We start from the raw sequence: 21,161 nt of genomic DNA, 5'->3' as shown, positions 1-21,161 counted from the left end.
ACCAAAAAGACTATTCAAAATCTGTTGCTTAAAAAGCAGTGTAGCCTTGAGCATCTCACAAGAAAACAGTGTAAGTGTGTGTGTGTGTATGTGTGTGTGTGTCGCACGCCGACACGGGCATGCAATTTGCATGTAGTCCGGATAGACAGCAGGAACACATACACAATTGGTCTTTACTGCATTTGAGCCAATGAAGCAACATTCAAGGTCTGAGCACAGCAGTGAATATCATTGAAAGTGGCTTGATTGTTTCCAAGCACAGTAATCAGAAAATTGACAATACCAAAACTGGCAAGACATGTTTATAGCTTTAAGCCACTGACCAGTCAGAATGATAACCCCAAAGACCATTTAATGACCAAGTAAGTATCAATCACGCTACAGATCAAACATAAAACGCATACATGCATCAATGTATGCCTTAATTACATTTACATGATGGAACAGACTCTTGCAGTGAAACAGAATTCACGGACTCGCACACTCCCACATTCAACCCAAAAGTCTACTCCAAGTAGGAGCTGGCAAAATTGGCAATCACCTATTTTGCTCAGCAGTCACCCCACAGCAAGAAGGGGAAGGATCTGTACCAAAAAGACCACTACGTATTACTTGCTTTAATGCTGTTTTCGCAACCTTTGTCTGCTTCGTGTCCTTGGAGCAGCCGCACTCAAAACTGGCTCAGCAACATCTTCAAGTTCATCAGTGTCCATGATTTCAAAGTCTTCCTCATTAGGTTGCTGGCGTGTGGGGGGTTGTGGCTGATAGTGGGCTGGAGGCACAGGTGGAATTGCTTGTTGGCGATCTGTTTGTGAAGTCCCACGACCCTGAAAACCTGCTCGTACGTCCTGGTTCACAACAGGCAGTGGTGGTTGATTGCCAAAAGATGAGCTTTGAGACTGTCAATGACAAGCGTCGTCAATAGCAACATGGGAAACAACTTGAAAATCTTCTCATTAAACAGTCCTCGCCTCTCTCCTCTCTCCATACCCACCATTTTTACACACCTACTCATCGTGAAGGAGAAACATTTCTATTGGAATCATTTTGCTTGAGCAGAAAACAGAGGACAAGCATAAGAAAACGAGCAACCTTTATTGGAAGTTAATAAAATCGAGGCTCGAAGTTGTCACAAAAGCTGCTATACACTACTCAAGAAGGAATGAATATGAATCTAAATTTCCATTATGAATTCTGCTGATCGGTGCACTAACATTCAACGTATTTGTTTCACGCCACACCTTTGTAGGAATTGTGTTATGCCCAAACCTATTGACATTGCATTGTCACACGGCTACTGGCCATGACTTATGACGAGGTTAATCTCAATTCAAGCATGCTAATATCTAGTCTGAAAGCCTCGCAGAAACTGCTATTCAACGCTCCAATTTATGTGTGTTGTCACAAGGACTGACGTGGTTAAATGAAAGAGAAAATTAAGTTCGGCCTTCGCTAAGCTGTGCCATGCATTGTTTCACTTCATCTGCCAGTTGCATTTTTGTGATACTAGCATTGATAAATGCCCACAATATATCACATGCCAATGTCAGTCTGCTCATCTCCAAAGCCATCCTCTACCTTTACCCTGCATTAACAAGGATTAATTATGCTAATAACATATCTGAACTCCATCAATCAATGCACTGGCATTCAGCACATTTTGTTTCAGTTAATCTTTTGGCCTCATGTTTGGGACATAAAAATTGCATGACTGCAATAACCATCGGCGCACAATGTCAGTCTGCCGACTTCCAAAGCCATCCTCTGCTTTCAGCCTATTCACTCATGAATTGACATAATCAAAACAACTTCAACTCACAAATCTTTTTTTCCCAGATCCAGTCTCGACAAAAACACAAGCAGGAGTTTTCAAGACAAACATCAATAGCCCTAAAGGTCACAACTCTCACCTTGTGGAGTACAATGAAAACCTCACAAGCAGCAAGAAGAAGAGAACTTCCCCAAAAATAGGTGAACTTAGTATTTCATATTAGCCATAGTAACCATAGACAGGGTTTAGAAAACATGTTACGGTCGACCTAAAACTTACAGCGGGCTTCCAGTGCTGATGAAGCCATCTGGGCTATGGGCGAAATAATGATAGAACAAATTATTCCAGAAAAATATGCATCTAAAACTCCAGAGGTCAAGAAATGACCTTATATCTACCTAACAACTGCATGATGATAAAAACCAACAGGAAAATAAATAAACCTAGAACAGAAGTAGATTACTAACTTTCTGAGGAATGGCAGAGCCCTGTTGTGGTGTTGATGAAGGTGACTGTGATGCAACATATTGAAGAACTTCCATAAGTCTGGACTGAACATACACAGAGCCCCTCTGCCAATATTGAAAAGCCAAATCCCCTGCTCTTGTCCTCCACTCGTTTAAATGTCTGTCTATGTCCCTCTCATGGTTCGCCACAAATGGCCTCAAAAAAGTTGAATATACATACGTAGTTCCCTGACATTTCCAAAATAAACACGCATGCTTAGCACAACTTACAAAATTGCACTCTCTAACGACACTGACTCCACCAACAAGTGCTGGCAAAACATTTCATCACATCAAAAAGTACGGCAATTGTTTCCACGTAAAGTAGAAAAAAAGTAACTTCAAAATTTACATAGAGCAAGCCTACAGTGAAATAGATAGTGCCATTCCCAAGAAAAAAAACAAGGACTTGCCAGTAAGCATATGTTTATTTTGAAAGACAAATAGTAGCTACAAGCATCCGCCAAAGTTAAGGGGCAAGAGTCAGCACGCACACCTAACCTCAAGTACTGCTAGTGACAGCCTTACCAAGCCAGACCGCCTCGCGACGCCTCCCAACAGGGATTGGAGTCAATGTGCACAGATCCTCAATCTAGAGCTTTTCATTAGAAAAAAGCCATTAAAACTGTCACTGAAACCTGTTGGGGTATAAAGCCCAATGTGGTCGCCCAAGCATATGTTTATTTTGAAAGACAAATAGTAGCTACAAGCATCCGCCAAAGTTAAGGGGCAAGAGTCAGCACGCACACCTAACCTCAAGTACTGCTAGTGACAGCCTTACCAAGCCAGACCGCCTCGCGACGCCTCCCAACAGGGATTGGAGTCAATGTGCACAGATCCTCAATCTAGAGCTTTTCATTAGAAAAAAGCCATTAAAACTGTCACTGAAACCTGTTGGGGTATAAAGCCCAATGTGGCCGCCAGGTATGTACACATATTCTTTTGTAAAAACCTAATAAGAACTCACTATGCTCTACACATTACAGTAGAGCAAGTTCACCATATCGTCGTGCTCTTCTTCTCGCACTCTCTCTCGCGTCACACTTCCGCTCATACTCCTTCAACTGGTATCAGAGCTCAGATCGAGGCTCGGGGCAGCATTTGCAGGTAGCCAGAGTCACCTGCTCAGATTGGAGTGAGATTCGACGGGCGAAGAGACGGCCCCAAATTCTGAGGTCATCTCGGCCACCGTTCGGCTTCGACAAAGTTCTGCGCATGCCATTTTCGACTACGTGGTCTCAGCGGGTGCAGATCCGGCTCTGCAAATTTGGGGTTTCGGCCTACGACTGCAAGTGCTGAGGATATCGGCACTCCCAGAGTGTTGATTTGTGGCTGCCTACACATCGAAGGACGGCTCACAGTTCTTGGAGGCGTGTCACATACGACACGGGCGCATCTACACACAGACTGTAGGCGACATTCACTAGTTCATCAGGTAGCTTGTGTTTGCTGCTTGATATTCCAGATTTCATCCTGACATTGCAGGTACTTCCACATGGGATGTATTGTCAGAGATGATGTATGTCTGTTGAGGGTTTGCTGGCTGTGAGTCACGCAGCAAACAACCGCCGCAACGATTACAGCATATAGTGGGAAATTTGTGGATGTATGACTTTGTGGAAAGTCTATGTACTGTCAAACTTACTGCAGCCTTTGTTGAGGGTCGAGTGAGGTTTTATTGAGTTGGGGGATTCTCGAATGTTGAGATCCTTTCGATGATACAAGTCTTGAGCGATCCCTCGAGCACCCTTAGATAGGCAGCTAGGATGTATTGACTGTGAGTTAGACAGTTGGGATTGCATCTTTGCTTTACTGCCGTTGAGGCATTGTCGCAGTCTATGCTTACAGGACAGTGACAAGACAGTGACAGACAGTACAGGTGCAGGACAGGTTTACCCACAGCTTACAGTGTTAGAGAGACAGTGGTTTTTTGAGCTGTTTTTTGTCTGTTTTTTGAGTACACCAGAGCCATTTTACAAAGGAGACTCTGCCGAAATTTATGCAGAATCTGAAGCTTTCTTGGTTCATTTGACAGGTTGATATTGGTTCAGAGGTCAGTTTACAGGGGAAACTCTGCCGAATTTTTCCCAGGAAAGTAAACTACTGTGAAGCGTAGCTATGGCTGGATCACAGGACACTGCTCTTTACAATATCAAGAAGCTGGATGGAACCAATTTCCCATTGTGGAAGAAGCAGATTTGGCACGTGTTGGTACAAAAGAAGCAGATAAAACCTATAAAGCTCAAGGGGATAAAACCAGAAGATATGGATGAAGATGAATGGAGCGAAATGGATGAATTGGCACTTTCTACCATTATGCTGACTTTGGCAGAAAGCGTTTACTTCAATGTAGCAGCCGAGATGTCGGCTTATCAAGCATGGTTAAAGCTGAGTGATCTTTATGAGAAGCAGAGTGTAGCTTCACAGGTATGTTGGCTTAAGAAGCTTGTTGACTTGAAGATGAAAGAAGGGACACCTATGTCCAATCATCTGAATGAATTCAACACAATCTACAGTCAATTGTCAGCTCAAGGTGTCAAGTTTGATGAACCTGTTAGAGCTATGTTCCTGTTGATCACATTGCCGGAAAGTTGGGACACTTTTCGCACAGCTTTGAGTAATTATGCACCTCCAAATGGTTTGAACATAGAAGTTGTAGAAGGAAGTCTGCTTACTGAAGAAACCAATAGAAAGACAATGGACAAAGGCAAAGGAACAGCCTTAGTTGTCAGGGGAAGGACCAAAGAAAAGTACAAAGGTGGAAAGAGGAATCAGTCTCGTAGCAAGTCCCGCAGTGCTAAAGGCAAGAGTGACATAAAATGCTACCATTGTGGCAAGAAGGGTCACATGAAAAGAGACTGCAGAGAATGGAAAGCAGAAAAAGGCAAAGAGAAAGCTGAAGACCATGGTGAGAAGAACAAGTCCTCAGTGAAGATTCAAGAAATAAATGTGACAAACACTGTTGCAGAGGATGACAGTCTAGTGTCAGGAGACATCTACTTCTGGAAGAATACAATGGACTCAGCTCTTCTTACAGCATCTGATGGAAATGCACTGAGTGACTGGATTATAGACTCAGGGGCATCACTTCATGTGTCTCCAAACAAGGAGTGGTTTACCTCTTATGTGACCACTAAAGATCATGTTCGGCTAGGCAATGGGCAGACATGTGAGATCTTAGGTGTTGGAGATGTTCAATTGAAGTTTCAGAATGGCTCTTCTTTCACGCTGAAGAATGTGAGACATGTTCCCGCAATTACAAAGAGCTTGATCAGCACAGGTTTACTTGATGATGCTTGCTACGTCACCACTTTTGGACAGAGCATGTGGAAGATATCCAAGGGTTCTATGACAGTAGCACATGGAGTAAAGTCTGGAGGACTTTACATGATTTATGTATCAAATGTCTCTAAAAATGTAATCAATGTAACCGAGCAGCCGAACGTTTCTTTGTGGCATAGCCGGTTAGGACATATGTCCAAGAAGGGAATATTAATCTTGTCTCGTTCTGGTTATTTGCCTGGCTTTTCATTTAATGATTTTGAATTCTGTGAACATTGTCTATATGGTAAGCAAACACAGCAGCCACATAAGCATAGAAGCAGTAGAAGAGATACACAGTTGGCACTTGTTCATAGTGATTTGTATGGACCTATGCCTAACCTATCTCTAGGGGGAGCTTTTTACTTTATGACATTTATAGATGATTACTCGAGGAAAGTATGGGTTTACTTTCTCAAGCACAAGGATGAAGCATTTAGTGTTTTCAAAACGTTTGTGACACTTGTGGAGAATCAGAGTGGCAAGAAGCTTAAATGCTTACGCACTGACAATGGTGGAGAGTATGTTTCAAAGGCCTTTCAGGACTTTTGTGAGTCAAAAGGTATAAAACGTGAACTTACTGCTCCTTACAATCCTCCTCAAAATGGTGTTGCTGAGAGGATGAATAGGACCATACAAGAGAAGGTCAGAAGTATGTTGTCTAATGCACAGCTGCCAAATGGGTTTTGGGCTGAAGCTGTATCAACAGCTGTTCATCTTGTAAATAGATCTCCTAGCAAGGTTTTGCAGAAGGATTCAGTGCCAGAGATGGTATGGTCAGGCAAAATGCCCTCATACAAGCATCTCAGAGTCTTTGGCTGTGAGGCATATACTCACGTTCCAAAGGAATTTAGGAACAAACTTGAGCCAAAGAGTAGAAAGTGCATCTTTCTAGGCTATGGTAATTCTGGTGAGATGGGGTACAGACTTTGGGATCCCCGCCCAGACATTGCATTTGCAGTGGGAGTAGTAAGTCGATACATGTCAAACCCAGGCAAGAAACATTGGGAGGCAGTGAAAGGAATATTGAGATACCTGAAAGCTACAAAGAGTATTCGTATATGCTATGGGAGTCAGGAGCTAAGTGTAAAGGGTTTTACAGACTCAGATTATGCAGGTGACTTAGACAACCAAAGGTCTACGTCAGGGTATGTCTTTACATTGGCTGGTGGAGCAGTATCATGACGTTCTAGATTACAAGATTGTGTTACTCAGTCTACTACAGAGGCTGAATATGTTGCAGCATCAGAGGCATGCAGAGAATCAATTTGGCTTAATCGACTAGTAACAGATTTGGGAATCAAAGAAGAGATGCCTGTGTTATATTGTGATAGTCAAAGTGCTATACAATTGGCTCGCAATCCAGTTTATCACTCAAAGACAAAGCATGTGGATGTGAAGTATCATTTCATCAGGGAAATGCTCCAGGATAAGCAACTTCAGCTTGTCAAAGTTCACACCAAAGAAAATCCTGCTGATCTACTTACAAAAGGACTTCCCTCAGAGAGCTTTGCGCATTTTCGCAAGCAGTTAGGTGTAGGGTAGTACATCACTTCTCTACATCTCTAGTATATTAGCTTGTATAGTAGCTTCTCTCACACTTAAAGTACCACATTGGACTTTAAGTGGGAGGTTGTTGGGGTATAAAGCCCAATGTGGTCGCCCAGGTAAGTGGGCGAGCCGTCAGGTATGTACACATATTCTTTTGTAAAAACCTAATAAGAACTCACTATGCTCTACACATTACAGTAGAGCGAGTTCACCATATCGTCGTGCTCTTCTTCTCGCACTCTCTCTCGCGTCACACTTCCGCTCGTACTCCTTCAAAACCGGCCCGCAGGGCGGTAGACTTTAGCTTTCACCCGATCTTTACATTGTTTAACTTTACTTGAACTTACGACACAAAGGAACTTCACGAATAAGCCTGTGATTGGAATTCAACCCTTCAAAACAAAACATGGCTTGGTAGCTAGAGCGCTTCCAAGCAAACAGTGACACTTAGTTGACCCCAAAGACTAGCGCCCCTTTCGGTATTTCTTTATTCTTATTACACTTGAGAAAAACATGTAAACTTCTACAAGCTGTCTCGGGCTGAAATTCCCCTACTTTACAATAGAAGTCTCCACGTACCAAGTAAACATTGACTTTCCTCGCACTTTAGAGCGCTTTACAAAACCTGGTGAGAAATTACACCACGCTCAAATCTCTATTTTTGGCCTCCAATATGCACCAAAACACTAGGCATCAAAACTGGCCAAACCCTGCAAAAAATTACAGCAAGCTGTAATTCCCTGTTTTGCGCTCCAATACGCATGCCGATAACTTCTATGGGTTGCCCTCGAGCTCCCGCATCTGTAGGGTCACTTGCCCTTTGATTTAGACGAGATTCCTTGCGGAAATCTCTCTAAATTGTCTTGTGTAAGCACCCAAGGCTTTCTCGAGGCTCCCCTGGCATTACCTTGCAGTTTAGGTGCGAAACCCTATACCCACATAAAAAACACAGCAGGCTGTAATTTTCTGTTTCGAATCATTTTGAGCATAGCAAACACGTCTACACATGTCTCGGGCTTCCATCCACTTTGCATCCATAGGTGGATAGCTTTTGAACTTCACCAAATAACGTCTTGCAGCTTTTCCCGTAACTTTTCTTTCTTTTGGCCTGTCCTACGGAAGACTCGGCTCAGTTTTTAGCCTACTCTGCCTTTCTTGACCCCTAGGGAGCTTCAGGAGTCGCTTTTGCAAAGGACCTCTTTGCTGAATTTTTCTTTTGCTAAACCCCTTCCACGTTGCCTTGAAACCCACTGTCCTCTCCCTTCAACAAGGCATGACTAGTGTTGGCAACTTCCATAAGCTGAGTAAGGATAGCCACTCTATTCTTTGTACAGTAGTCTCGAAGACTTTTAGGCAACCCACAACAATACTTCTCAATCTGCTCTGTCAGTGGCACAAACATGTAGGAGGTTACTGAGAGAAACGCTTTACAGAACCTCCAATTGTACTCCTCTAGGCTCTTGCAAGTAGCCGCAGTAAGTTGGTGCCAATCCATCATGACATCGGCTTCAATTTCATTTGACAGCCACAAAGATACAAACATTTGCTTGAAGTAAATCCAAGTGGCAGGTGTTTGTCCTTACATCAACAATGTCATCCACCATGAGCACGCATTTCCTTTCAAGAAAGTGGCAACTTTCTTGACCTTAGAGGCCTCTATGAAATTCCCCCCTCCATAAGCTATATCAAACTACTGGAGGAAAGTAAGAGCCTTCGACTTATCCTCAATGCCGTTAAAAGTATCAAACTTCACAATTGCACCACCTTCTTTGTACGGTTTTGGCTTTTCCAATGCTCCCAAATTATCGTAGGGAAGTGTCTGTAACATAGGCACTATAATCAGGATCATTGGCTGTCACGTGACACATCCAACCTATGTGTCCATGGACAAACTACACCATAACAGGGTTTTTGTCAATCCAGTCAGTCTAGATTAGAAGTGATCTGGCACTTTTTGTGAGTCTATTCGTAGACAGTGCATGCCCAGTCACTTGGTATAGATGCATATCCTCTGGTTGCACACAGCATGATCATCAGTATTCCCATCAGAATCCATTAGAATCAGTTAGGGGATTTTTCTAGTGCATTTAGCCTATTTTCCCTATTTTTGACATTTTTCACTTATTAATTTAAGTGACTTTCCAACAAAAGTAGGTAGGGCAATTTGGGTAAGAAAATATATAAGCAAACCAAAGCTAGCACTCTTTGGCAGATGAGCAAGGAGCACAACAAGCCTCAGGCAGCACGTATTCTCCTCTCTCAGCAAGAACCCCTCAAGCACCCATCGCCTTGGCGTTCCACCAACCACCAGCCCTAGCATTTTTACATATCGCTAGCTCCTCCAATTGCCTGGCGTTTTCAGCAGAGACGCCTAGCTTCTTCCCCAGTTCCCCTTAGCGTTTTCAGCCCTAGCGACAACAGTTAAAACAGCGTTTTCGCAGCAGGTAAAACAGCGTTTTTCAGCCCTAACATCCCTGCAGATACTCAACGTTTTTCAGCCCCGAAAACAGCAGACCAATCAGCGTTTTCAGCCAGATCCACACCGCAGTAGCTCCCCTGCATCTAGCGTTTTCCACTTCCAAGCATCATCGCCAGCAGTACCAGCATCTCTAGCGTTTTTCAGTTGAAGCACATCAAATCAACTTGCGTTTTCAGCCCTGAATTACAGCAGGTAATTTAGCGTTTTCAGCAGCAAGCTAACTGGTGTTTTCAGCCCTAAAACACTGCATACACCAGCGTTTTTATCAAGAAGTTTCAGCCCCTAAAAACGCAGCCAAACCTGCGTTTTCAGCCGCCCAAAACAGCCCCAAAGTTCAGCAGATTTTCAGCAGTTAGTACCTTTGGACACCAGTTAGATTCCCCCCCAATTCAGCCCCCATGGTCATCCTCGCCATCACGGTTGCCGTCGTCAACATAGCTTAGATCTGCATCATCATTGTACCCATTTGTGCAATCAATAGTAGACCACTCTTGCCGACAAGAGTGGGGCCTTCGGAGGAGGGTTTTACAACGTCTCTGGTGTCGTATTTCTCTTCTCTCTCTCTCTCTCAGTCTCATACACTTGCACGCACAATGTCCATTCACTTTGTTTGTGATCATAGCATTCTCTCATTAAGAACGGAAGGCTCTACCTTCCATAAGAACAAAAGGAACCTTGAGCACAGTTCGGAGCACTCATCTTGAGCAAAGCGCAAACATTCATTCCGATGCACCTAACATTGGGTATCACAGCTTTGGCAGTGTTTTGTATCACTCAAGGAAAGAACCACAAGAATCACAAGAATTTTTTTGCTTGTTGCGGTCGCACGAACCCAAGTTCGCTTGGGCGTGACGATTCCTAATCGTGTTTTTGAAGAGTGACAGGAATCCCAAGAAAGAAGGGCTTGTCCAACCTTCCCTTGTGTCTCTTCCACTCATTGAGAGCGGACCGTGCACTTAGCGGCCGGCCAATCGACGTGAGGTGGGAAAAAGCAACCTTGGTGTGAGCGCAAGGCCGCCAAGGGGTGCGCCCGCGGAAAGGAGTAGAACTTGGGTGAAGAGAAGATCCTTCTCAAACGCAGTTTGCAAGCGAAAGAAAACCCCAAGAACCCAAGTTCCTCGTGAACTTAAGAACCCAAGACCACAAGAACCCACGACTTCAGAATGATCGTCACTCGAAGCGGAATGGATACTTCGCTTAGAGGTGATGAGCATGAGAGAGGCGTGTGTGTGGTGAACGGTTTGGCACTCCGTCTATTGGTTCATCTACATTGAATGCACAATCTTTGAGGAAGACAAGATTTTTTCCACTCACTTTACATGGAATAGGTATGTTCATGTTTTTGTGCTGGAAGTGGTTTCAGGAATTTTCAGCCATGGAGATTCTTGAAGAAGAAAGAAGCATGACTCTCGACGAAGTTGAAGCATCGAAGAAGACTTTGTGTCGTTTTCGGCACGGCAAAAAGAAGCAAGCGTTGCAGACATTTATGAAGTTCAAGTACCGCACGACCCACACATCAGAGTGGGCCGGCGAAGACTCCCTTCCAGGATTCCGGATGCTATTGGCGATCTCCCTCGACGCCATACAGTTCGGTACCAGTACCTCACTTTGAAAAGAAGGGGATGTCACGTGACACATCCAACCCTATGTGTCCGTGGACAAGCTACACCATAATAGGGTTTCCGTCAGTCCAGTCAGTCTAGATTAGAAGTGATCTGGCACTTTTTGTGAGTCTATTCGTAGACAGTGCATGCCCAGTCACTTGGTATAGATGCATATCCTCTGGTTGCACACAGCATGATCATCAGTATTCCCATCAGAATCCATTAGAATCAGTTAGGGGATTTTTCTAGTGCTTTTAGCCTATTTTCCCTATTTTTGACATTTTTCACTTATTATTTAAGTGACTTCCCAACAAAAGTAGATAGGGCAATTTGGGTAAGAAAATATATAAGCAAACCAAAGCTAGCACTCTTTGGCAGATGAGCAAGGAGCACAACATGCCTCAGGCAGCAGGTACTCCCCTCTCTCAGCAAGAACCCCTCAAGCACCCATCGCCTTGGCGTTCCACCAACCACCAGCCCTAGCGTTTTTACATATCGCTAGCTCCTCCAATTGCCTGGCGTTTTCAGCAGAGACGCCTAGCTTCTTCCCCAGTTCCCCTTAGCGTTTTCAGCCCTAGCGACAACAGTTAAAACAGCGTTTTCGCAGCAGGTAAAACAGCGTTTTTCAGCCCTAACATCCCTGCAGATACTCAACGTTTTTCAGCCCCGAAAACAGCAGACCAATCAGCGTTTTCAGCCAGATCCACACCGCAGTAGCTCCCCTGCATCTAGCGTTTTCCACTTCCAAGCATCATCGCCAGCAGTACCAGCATCTCTAGCGTTTTTCAGTTGAAGCACATCAGATCAACTTGCGTTTTCAGCCCTGAATTACAACAGGTAATTTAGCGTTTTCAGCAACAAGCTAACTGGTGTTTTCAGCCCTAAAACACTGCATACGCCAGCGTTTTTATCAAGAAGTTTCAGCCCCTAAAAACGCAGCCAAACCTGCGTTTTCAGCCGCCCAAAACAGCCCCAAAGTTCAGCAGATTTTCAGCAGTTAGTACCTTTGGACACCAGTTAGATTCCCCCCCAATTCAGCCCCCATTGTCGTCCTCGCCATCACGGTTGTCGTCGTCGACAAAGCCTAGATCTGCATCAGCTTTTATGCATCATCATTGTACCCATTTGTGCAATCAATAGTAGACCACTCTCACCGACGAGAGTGGGGCCTTCAGAGGAGGGTTTTACAACGTCTCTGGTGTCGTATTTCTCTTCTCTCTCTATCTCTCAGTCTCATACACTTGCACGCACACTGTCCATTCACTTTGTTTGTGATCATAGCATTCTCTCATTAAGAACGGAAGGCTCTACCTTCCATAAGAACAAAAGGAACCTTGAGCACAGTTCGGAGCACTCATCTTGAGCAAAGCGCAAACATTCATTCCGCTACACCTAACATTGGGGACCCTTGGCCATTGACATTTTGAGTCACTGGTACCATATTTGCTCGTTGGTCGGAAAAACCGTCCATGCCAAAATTGCCTGGTGACACTCCAAATTGGCCCTGATGGCACTGAAACCCTTGCTGCATGCCAATATTACTATACATGGGGTTTGGCATCACGCCCTACATACCCCCAAAGACTATCCTGGCATGTACTGTTGGTTTCCACGTGTATAACCAGCCATGCTTTGAAACACAGATTCAACCCCGAAATACCCTGGATGTGGAAATTTGTTCCCTCTCCATTTATACCAACATTTGGACTCCGAAAGGTCGCTCGCTAAATGGTATAGCCTGTGGAACTTGCGTCTTAACCAGCTCTTCGTGGACAAAAAAAATTTGCCTCGGAGCCCCAACTGATTCCACAACATGCGAGTGCTCCTTGCCCTGCTGAGACACATAAGGGACCTGGGCTTGAGCCTCAACAGACTCTCTTGCATGAGAAAGTTGCCTAGTCTGTTGTGACACTGGTGGCGCTTACAGAAATTCCTTAAAACCTAGGATTCTACACTAACCGAGAAAACACATTCACAGCAGCAACCATCTGTGTCCTGAACGCATCCTCGTCTAGCTGCCCAGTCATAAACCCTTGACCTTGTGGAGCATTTAAATCAACAAAGGTGCAGACAGCGGTGGTCGTGAACTCTCGCCAACCTCGAACACTTGAGGTGGAACAGTCTATTTGCCCTATGAAGAGAAACCCTCTTCCCTAGTGTCATTCACTCTATCAGCCATAGTGTAATTCCAAGTTCTTGTGCTCTGTGTCCTCGCCGAAAACCAACCAAGGCTCACTTCTTAAGGAAAAAGTGATTTTGTCCCAGCAACAGAACCATGAACTCGCCCATAGGGCGGTAGACTTTAGCTTTCACCCGATCTTTACATTGTTTAACTTTACTTGAACTTTACGACACAAAGGAACTTCATGAATAAGCTTGTGATTGGAATTCAACACTTCAAAACAAAACACGGCTTGGCAGCTAGAGCCCTTCCAAGCAGACAGCGACACCCTGTTGGCCACAAAGACTGGCGCCCCTTTCGGTATTTCTTTATTTTTACTACACTTTAGAAAAAATTGTAAATTTCTACAAGCTATCCCACTTTTATCGGGCTAAAATTCCCCTACTCTAACCCGATTTCGGCAACATAACCACAGTATAAGTCTCCACGGACAAAATCCCAAGTAAACAATTGACTTTCACGCACTTTAGAGCACTTTACAAAACCTGGCAAGAAATTACACCAAATTGAAATCTATGTTTCTCGCCTCCAATTTGCACCAAAACACCTATTTGGTGATTCCCTAGCTTCCCCGAACCTCCTGGGACTTGTAGGCGTCAAAACTGGCCAGAATCCTAAACCTGCAAAAAATTACAGCTTGCTATAATTCCCTGTTTTCCGCTCCGATTCGCATGCCGATCACTTCTCTGGGTAGCCCTCGAGCTACCGCACCTGTAGGGTCACTTGCCCTTTGATTTAGACAAGATTCCTTGCGGGATAGCTTTCTCGAGGCTAGCATTACCTTGCAGTTTAGGTGCGAAACCCTAAACCTGCAGAAAAAACACAGCATGCTGTAATTTTTTTGTTTCGCTCATTTTGAGCGAAGAAAACATGTCTACACGTGTCTCAGAAGCTCTCGCACGCAATAGAATGATTCCCCTATAAATTGGACGAGTTTTCACGCGAGAAAACTCTCCGTTTTCGCATTCCTTCGCGATGGAACTGTGCGTACATGTAGGGGATTAGCAATTAGCTAATCCGGTTCCTATACAGAAGGCTCTTGCCTTGGCCAACACGCATAAAACCCCCATAACTATACATGGTCATCTGAGAAGCCCTATTAGTTGGGCATTACCATATGTGCAAAGGGGGGAGAGAGATACGCGAGAGCAAATCATCGTGCTGCATGAGACAAGGGAGAAGGCAAGCTTACCATTAAAGTTGTGAGCACTTGCACCCACTACTCACACACACACACACACTGTGTAGCACAATGACTCAAAAATCAGCCCCTCATTTTTGGGCACCGCCGCGGGGATAAGACTTCTGGAACTTGAGTTGGCTTGCAGGTTGCTCTCCTACTGCCATGTGTCCAGTTTGCTCTTTTTGGTTTAATTCGTAGTACCCACCAACTTATAAAGTCTTGCCGAGGGGCCTAAATGACGTTAACTAAGCCTAGCCACTTCTTTACTAGTCGGATTCTAGTGCCGATTGGCCCAACCATCTCGTGGCTTCCTGGCCTTGACTCCTACGGATGAAACCTCGGCCAAGGGCCATTTCACACTGGCCACGCAATGTCCGGGCATTTGTGATTTCAACAAGAGGGTCCCAAAAATTAAATAAAAATCAAGGGAAAGAAACCAGCAAATATATATAATGGTTGTCATCGTGACAATAACCATTACTAGGCCATGTCTTGTTTGAACACAATCTACCTGATCCACAAGATTCCGTCTAATTATAAGGTTAGTATCTTATTATCACTTGATTGTTTGAAATTGCTTGAGAATGAGAAACCTGTGGTCCTCATACCAGAACCAGCAGTACCAGCACCTCAAAGTTTTCAGCATCAGCCCCTCAGTATTTTTCGAGCATCAGTCCGGCGTTTTTCAGCCCAGTCAATCAGCGTTTTCAACACCAGCCATTACCATTTTCAGCCAGTCTCACAAGCCTCAGTGACTTCCCTTCTACATGCCCAGATCCATTAGCATCCCAACAGATACAATAGCGTTAGCAATCTCAGCCAGTTTTCAGCATCACCAACATTAGAAGACCAGTCTCGCAGTTGCAGATCCAAGCCAAGTTCCCTAGTGTTTTCAGCATTTAGCACTTAGCCTCACACTACCCAGCATCTACATCAAGCACCATATTACCAAGAGTGTGTCAATGCTCGAATCCGGTCTTTCATTATCCTCAACAGTACACCATCAGTTATCAGTCACATACGATTGATGAAAGGTGCAAAGTTGATTTGGGATCGGCTTTTTTCACTTTATGGTCGAGTTTCTCCAATGAAGCGGATAGCCCTTGAGGTGCAGTTGAGAACCCTCGATGCGAAGCACGAGGGTTGGTTGGGACCCCATCAAGTGTAGCTCTCTTCTTCTCTCTCTTTTTTTCTCCCTCCACACATCTCTATTGCATTCTCTCAACCCCTCTCTTCAAGGGAAAGTAAAAAGAACCATCATTCAAGCATAAAGCAATCACTAACCCAAGGAAAGAAGAATTTTGTTGAAGTGTAAAACTAGATCTTCACCATTTCAATTCCGCTTCACTTGACATTGACATCAGAGCTTTGAAGATTTTGCACTAATCAGCTAATCCCCCCCCAAAAAAAAAAAAAAAAAAGTGTTTTCGGATCGTACTGGCAGCCCTCAGTGTATACTCCACTCCTCCCTCTCTTGGAACAACAGGCCTGCCATTGCGTGTAGAGTCGTGCGCCTTGAGTGTCGTGAACCAAGAGGAGAAATCCTTGCATAGTCAAGACTCATAACGGTATGGAGACCTCCACCAATCAAGAAGACGAGCCACTTCCACCTATGGATCCTCCCATGAGCCCTCCCCCCTACTTCTCCCTCTTTGCCATGGATTTTATAATGCAGATGATGATGCGGCAAGAGGACGCACGACGTGTCAAGCGTGCGGAAGCGACGGAGCGAGAGGAACGTCGATTGGCGGCCGATGCCGAGGCTCGTAGATAGGAGCGCTAGGCGGACGGCGAGGCCCGTCGACGGGAGCGTGAGGCTGAGGCTGAGGCGCGTCGACAAGAAAGCCAAACCATACGTGATCTCATCACCACTTTGGCAGTGCGATCCGATACCTCTTCTTCAGAGCCCAATTATCAAAAGCTCACCAAGACCATCGCGGAGGCGACCAATGCTACTCGTACGATCTATGAACCAATTCCCGAGAAGATCACGTCCAATAAGTATGACAATAAGATGGATGCTATTGTCATTTATTCTTGGTTGCATATATCGTATTTTGCGGTCGTGAAAAAGTCTAATAATAACAAAGTTCTCTTGGCTTCCATACATCTGACGGTAATGCCCTTGGAAGGATGAGTGGATGGAGAAGAAGCAGGAAGCCCACATGGCTGCCCATTCTGAGTCTCTCCTCGTTCTCCCTCTCCAGCTTAGTTGGGAGGTGTTTGAGGAGGGTCTAAAGACTAGCTTCTTACCTCCACACTATTTAAAACGACTAAAATAGGATTTTCGGGTTTTGTCTCAACAAGGTAAACCTGTGATGTCATATGCTAACCGTGTGTTGCAGCTAGGTGGACAATTGTGGAAATCGGATGAGGAAAGGTTAGAGGCTTCTCTCTTTGGATTGGACCACTCGATCAAGTTTGATGTGGAAGCTGGTAATCCAAAGACATTGCAAGACGCTATACGCTTCGCTCAACTCCAAGAGATGAAGCACAACAAGGGTAAGCTCAAGACGGCCTCAAATAATGGTAACTCTTCCTCTACAAGAATTCTAATGGGAATGGTAACCATAAAAAACACTCTCTCGGTTCTTCTTCTCAATCTCATTCTCCATGTCAATCTCAATCTAAGGGCGATAAATCTAAGGATAAGAATTTTTAAAAAAAAATCTGATAAACCTCACCTCACACCTAATAAAAAGATTGCTCAAGGAGTTTTAGGTGGTCAATTAAGTAGAGAAGACCAAGCATTGTGTAACAGACTTGGTCACTTCAAGTCGAGATTCTACCGCGACACCACAAGAATTTACTTCAAAACAATTCACAGTTCACAATTAATTCGACACTGGCCTGGCAGAGTTCCATGCCTAGAGATATTGGCCCCAAAGACTGGCGCCCCTTTCGGTATTTCTTTTTGTATTAATCTATTGCCAAAGTACAATAGAGTGGTTGGGTCTCACTCTTAGACTCTGTGTCCAGATGCTCTCAGAAGTGAGACCAACTTCACTTATAAAGAGTTACAAGGGATGCCAAAAGCAGAGCCCCAAAATCTGTACATCAAAAGCTTTGAAAAATAAAGCATGTTCTCTCTCTTACAAGCTCTCTTGAATAAAGCACAGCTTTTTTTTAAAAGTAAAGCTCTCTCTCTCTCTCTCTCTCTCTCTCAAGCCTTGCGTAGACAAAAGCAGCCCACGCATCTGCTTTTCCGTACGCTGCTGCCACGTCAACATTACGCAATTTGCGCCGCTCTTTCCAAGCAGTCTGTACGGCAATGCCACGTCATCATTTCAACGCAAAACACGGCAGTTGCTGCCACGTCAGCCATTCACGGAGCGGGAGTGTGTGTGTACAGTGGGCAGCCATGTGTGTACAATGAGCCACGTCACCAATTTGTGACATACCACCTCTTGAAAGCATTGTAATCGCCCTCGATTACACCTGCACAACAGACAGAAGCCATAAATTGTCTTAGCGGACACTGATTGTTAGTACCGACACACTAGGAACACACATCTAGCACATGCACCAATCGATAGTCACATCACACGACATCACAAGACATTATTTGACATCACAGGACATCACATGACAAATCACATTCAACATTCATTCGGATCTCAGACCAAGATTTATCGGCAACACAATTAGCAATCGCATCTACATCCACTCAGGACCTCGTAGATGCCCGATTGACTAATCCCTATTGCAACCATGTCTATCGAGATCATTCAGACCAAAATCTTGCAGTCATTTCATCTATCAGTTCCTGCACTTAAACAAGTCAAGAACAAATCAATATCATATTATCGGGAATTCCAGTTCGTAAAGTCATTACAGCAAAATTCTGTCAACTCTTAGTATCCCTAAAGCTCAAAGAGACATTAGTGACTCTAGTATCCAAAAATCGAGGCATCTGTTGACACAGGAGCGGAGTAACTCCCCTCTTGTGCATACCCGCTGCACTAGATTTCCGGCCAAGCTGAGTTCGGGGTTCCAATTGGAATAGACTATGCTAAACCAAAAGCTTCAAGGTAAAGATTCACAATCTAAGGAGTATCTGCTAGGTCCTCCTCCTCCATCCACTTTGCATCCAATGCAGGATAGTTCTTGAATTTAACCAAGAACCGCCTTATCACTTTACCCTTAATGTTTCTGTCTTTATGTGCCAATATCTGTTTTGGAACAAGGATCTCCTCGATTTTTCCACTTCGGGTTGCTCATCAGGCTCCCCATCTTTGGACACATCGCCTTTAAAAGGCTTCGAGAGACACATGAAAAGCATTGTGAATCCTCCAAGTATCGGGCAGTTTCAATCGAAAGGAGACGTCATTTACCATTTCGGAGATCTGGAAAGGTCCGTAGTATCGCATACTAAGCTTTGGAAAAAGCCTCTCCTTTCCCTTTTTCTTTCTCAGGCGTGCCTTCTCAAAACATAACAGCACCCAATCCTTCTTCTTCAATTTCAAATCGCGTCGATGGCGATCTACTGCCGTTTTCTGTATTTCTTGAGATTTCTACAAAGCCTCACGGACCTTGGCAAAAGCCGTGTCCAAGTCACGCGTGTACTCATCGGCTTCAAAAATCTTATCTTTCATGCTTAGGAAGGGTAGAACCTTCGTAGCACCTTCAATAATCTCAAATGGCGTCTTCCTTGTCGAAGAGTGTATCGTGTTGTTGTAGGCAAATTCCACCAAAGGTAAATACTTTTCCCATTGAGTCTTCTAATCCAAGATGTAAGACTTCAATAAATCTAGTACCACTAGATGTATTGGCAATCTCAGATTGCCCGTCAGTCTGCGGGTGGAAAGATGATGAGAACTGCAACCGCGTGCCAATGTTCTCCACAAACAGTCTCGCTAAGTGATCCGGCTTGACTGTTTTCTTCACTAGAATGAAATGAGCTTGCTTGCTAAATCTGTCAATAACAGTCCAGATACCATCCTGACCACCCTGTGTTCTCAGGAGATCAAAAATGAAATCCATTGCAATACTTTCCCAGGGGTGGGTGGGTATGGGCAAAGGTTGTAACAATCCCTGTGCTTTATGCCTGTCAAACTTGACCTTCTAGCATACCAAGCAACTGTGCACAAACTCATCCACATCCTTCTTGAGTCTCAGCCAAAAGAAGTATATCTCTACCCCTTTCAACGTGGTAGCAATGCCGCGGTGACCCGTAAAAGGTGGACAGTGGCATTCGGTCATAACCTTTTCCCTCAACGGCTGTGTAACGCACAACATGGTTTTCCTCATCAAGTAGCCATCCCGTGTAACAAACTGCTGACGTGTCAAAGCCTAAAGAATGGAGTCAACTTACAGATGCGGCCGAGGGGCCTAAACCCTAATTTCTGCCAGAAACCCTAACTGCTGAAACCCTAATTCTGGAAACCCTAACCCTAAAACCTGCAAACCCTAATTCTAGAAAACCTAACCCTAAAACTGCAACTCCCTAACCCTAAGGACAGCAAACAAATTTCCGAAAATTGCGCTGACATGATGACGTGGCAGACTGTCCGCGTTTTGCGCTGACTGATGACGTGGCAGGCTGTACGGACTTTCGTAAATTGTGCTGGCAGCTTTTTGGCTTTGTTTTTGAACCAGAAGCTTTTGAGTTTTAAAGGCTTTTTACTATAACTGCTTTTCAGGCCCAAGGGCCTTTAAATATGAGGCTAGGGCTTATTCTCTGGCATGCTTCCTAGAGAAGGTGCAGAGTCTCGAGTACCGGCTTGTACTATGCTGATGCAATATAAAGAAATACCGAAAGGGGCACCAAGGTTTGGGGCCAATACTCTCTGGGGTGGAATTCCGCCACTCCATGTCGCATGTCGTCTCTCTCTTTCAGTTCAGTTGTTATTAAAGTGTTAAAAGTCTGTGCAGTTTGTTCTTTTCTATTGTTGGCACGTGGTGCCCGTCTTGTGACATCCCGAATCGAATATCCCGCTACTATCTCCCCATCCTGTATCCTAGTGAAAATATCTGCAAAACCTGTATCTGTGGCATAATGATCGACTATATCCTCGAAGCTCCTATGATGTATCACAAAAATAGCCATAACCAACGGCTTCCGAGACAAAGCATCTGCCACCATATTCTTTTGTTCCTGCACATGGACAATCTGAAAGTGAAACTGTGACCAGATGTTCGCCCATCGCATCTGCTTTTCCGATAGTTGCTTCTGTGACAAGAAGTAGCGTAAACTCTGATGGTCTGTGAAGACAGTAAAATCCACTCCGAGCAGGTAATGTCGCCACTCAGTAAGAGCATGGATAACCGCCAAAACTCTTTCTCATAAATCTGTGTTGTTAGTTCCGGCCTTGAGAACAATTGGCTCTAGTAGGCAATGACATGGCCTTCTTGCATTAAGACCGCACCTAGACTATGACCACAAGCATCACAATATACTTCAAATGACTTATGCAAGTACGACAAAGTCAAAACTGGTGTTGTAGTCAATTTCTCTTTCAATGTCTGAAAGGCAATCACCTCTGCGGGTCCCCACAAGAAAGGGACTCCTTTCTGTGTCAAGATATGCAAAGGGAAGCAACCTCTGCAAACTTTCTAATGAAC

General features: G+C 44.4%; 1 protein-coding gene across 2 annotated transcripts in view; it reads right to left on the bottom strand.

Annotated features, from left to right (window-relative positions):
• Positions 1–208: 208 nt before the first annotated feature.
• The window catches only part of LOC147419665 (putative HVA22-like protein g), a 33,798-nt gene continuing 12,845 nt past the window's right edge, over positions 209–21,161 (bottom strand). The window contains exons 5-6 of one of the 2 annotated variants that reach the window (XM_086506065.1): positions 2,239–2,466; positions 209–848 (exon numbers count right to left, since the gene is read on the bottom strand). In XM_086506065.1, the coding sequence (XP_086362191.1) occupies positions 618–848; positions 2,239–2,466 (459 nt within the window). In that variant the 3' untranslated portion in view covers positions 209–617. Of the gene's footprint in view, positions 900–2,238; positions 2,467–21,161 lie in introns of both variants that reach the window. The other variant, XM_086506064.1, reaches the window with a different exon arrangement.

The sequence above is a fragment of the Adiantum capillus-veneris genome, chromosome 29 (assembly GCF_014529385.1).
Source record: "Adiantum capillus-veneris isolate H3 chromosome 29, ASM1452938v2, whole genome shotgun sequence".
Lineage (NCBI taxonomy): Eukaryota > Viridiplantae > Streptophyta > Polypodiopsida > Polypodiales > Pteridaceae > Adiantum > Adiantum capillus-veneris.
Note: the sequence above shows the minus strand (reverse complement) of the source record. Positions and strands in the feature narration are given on the sequence as shown.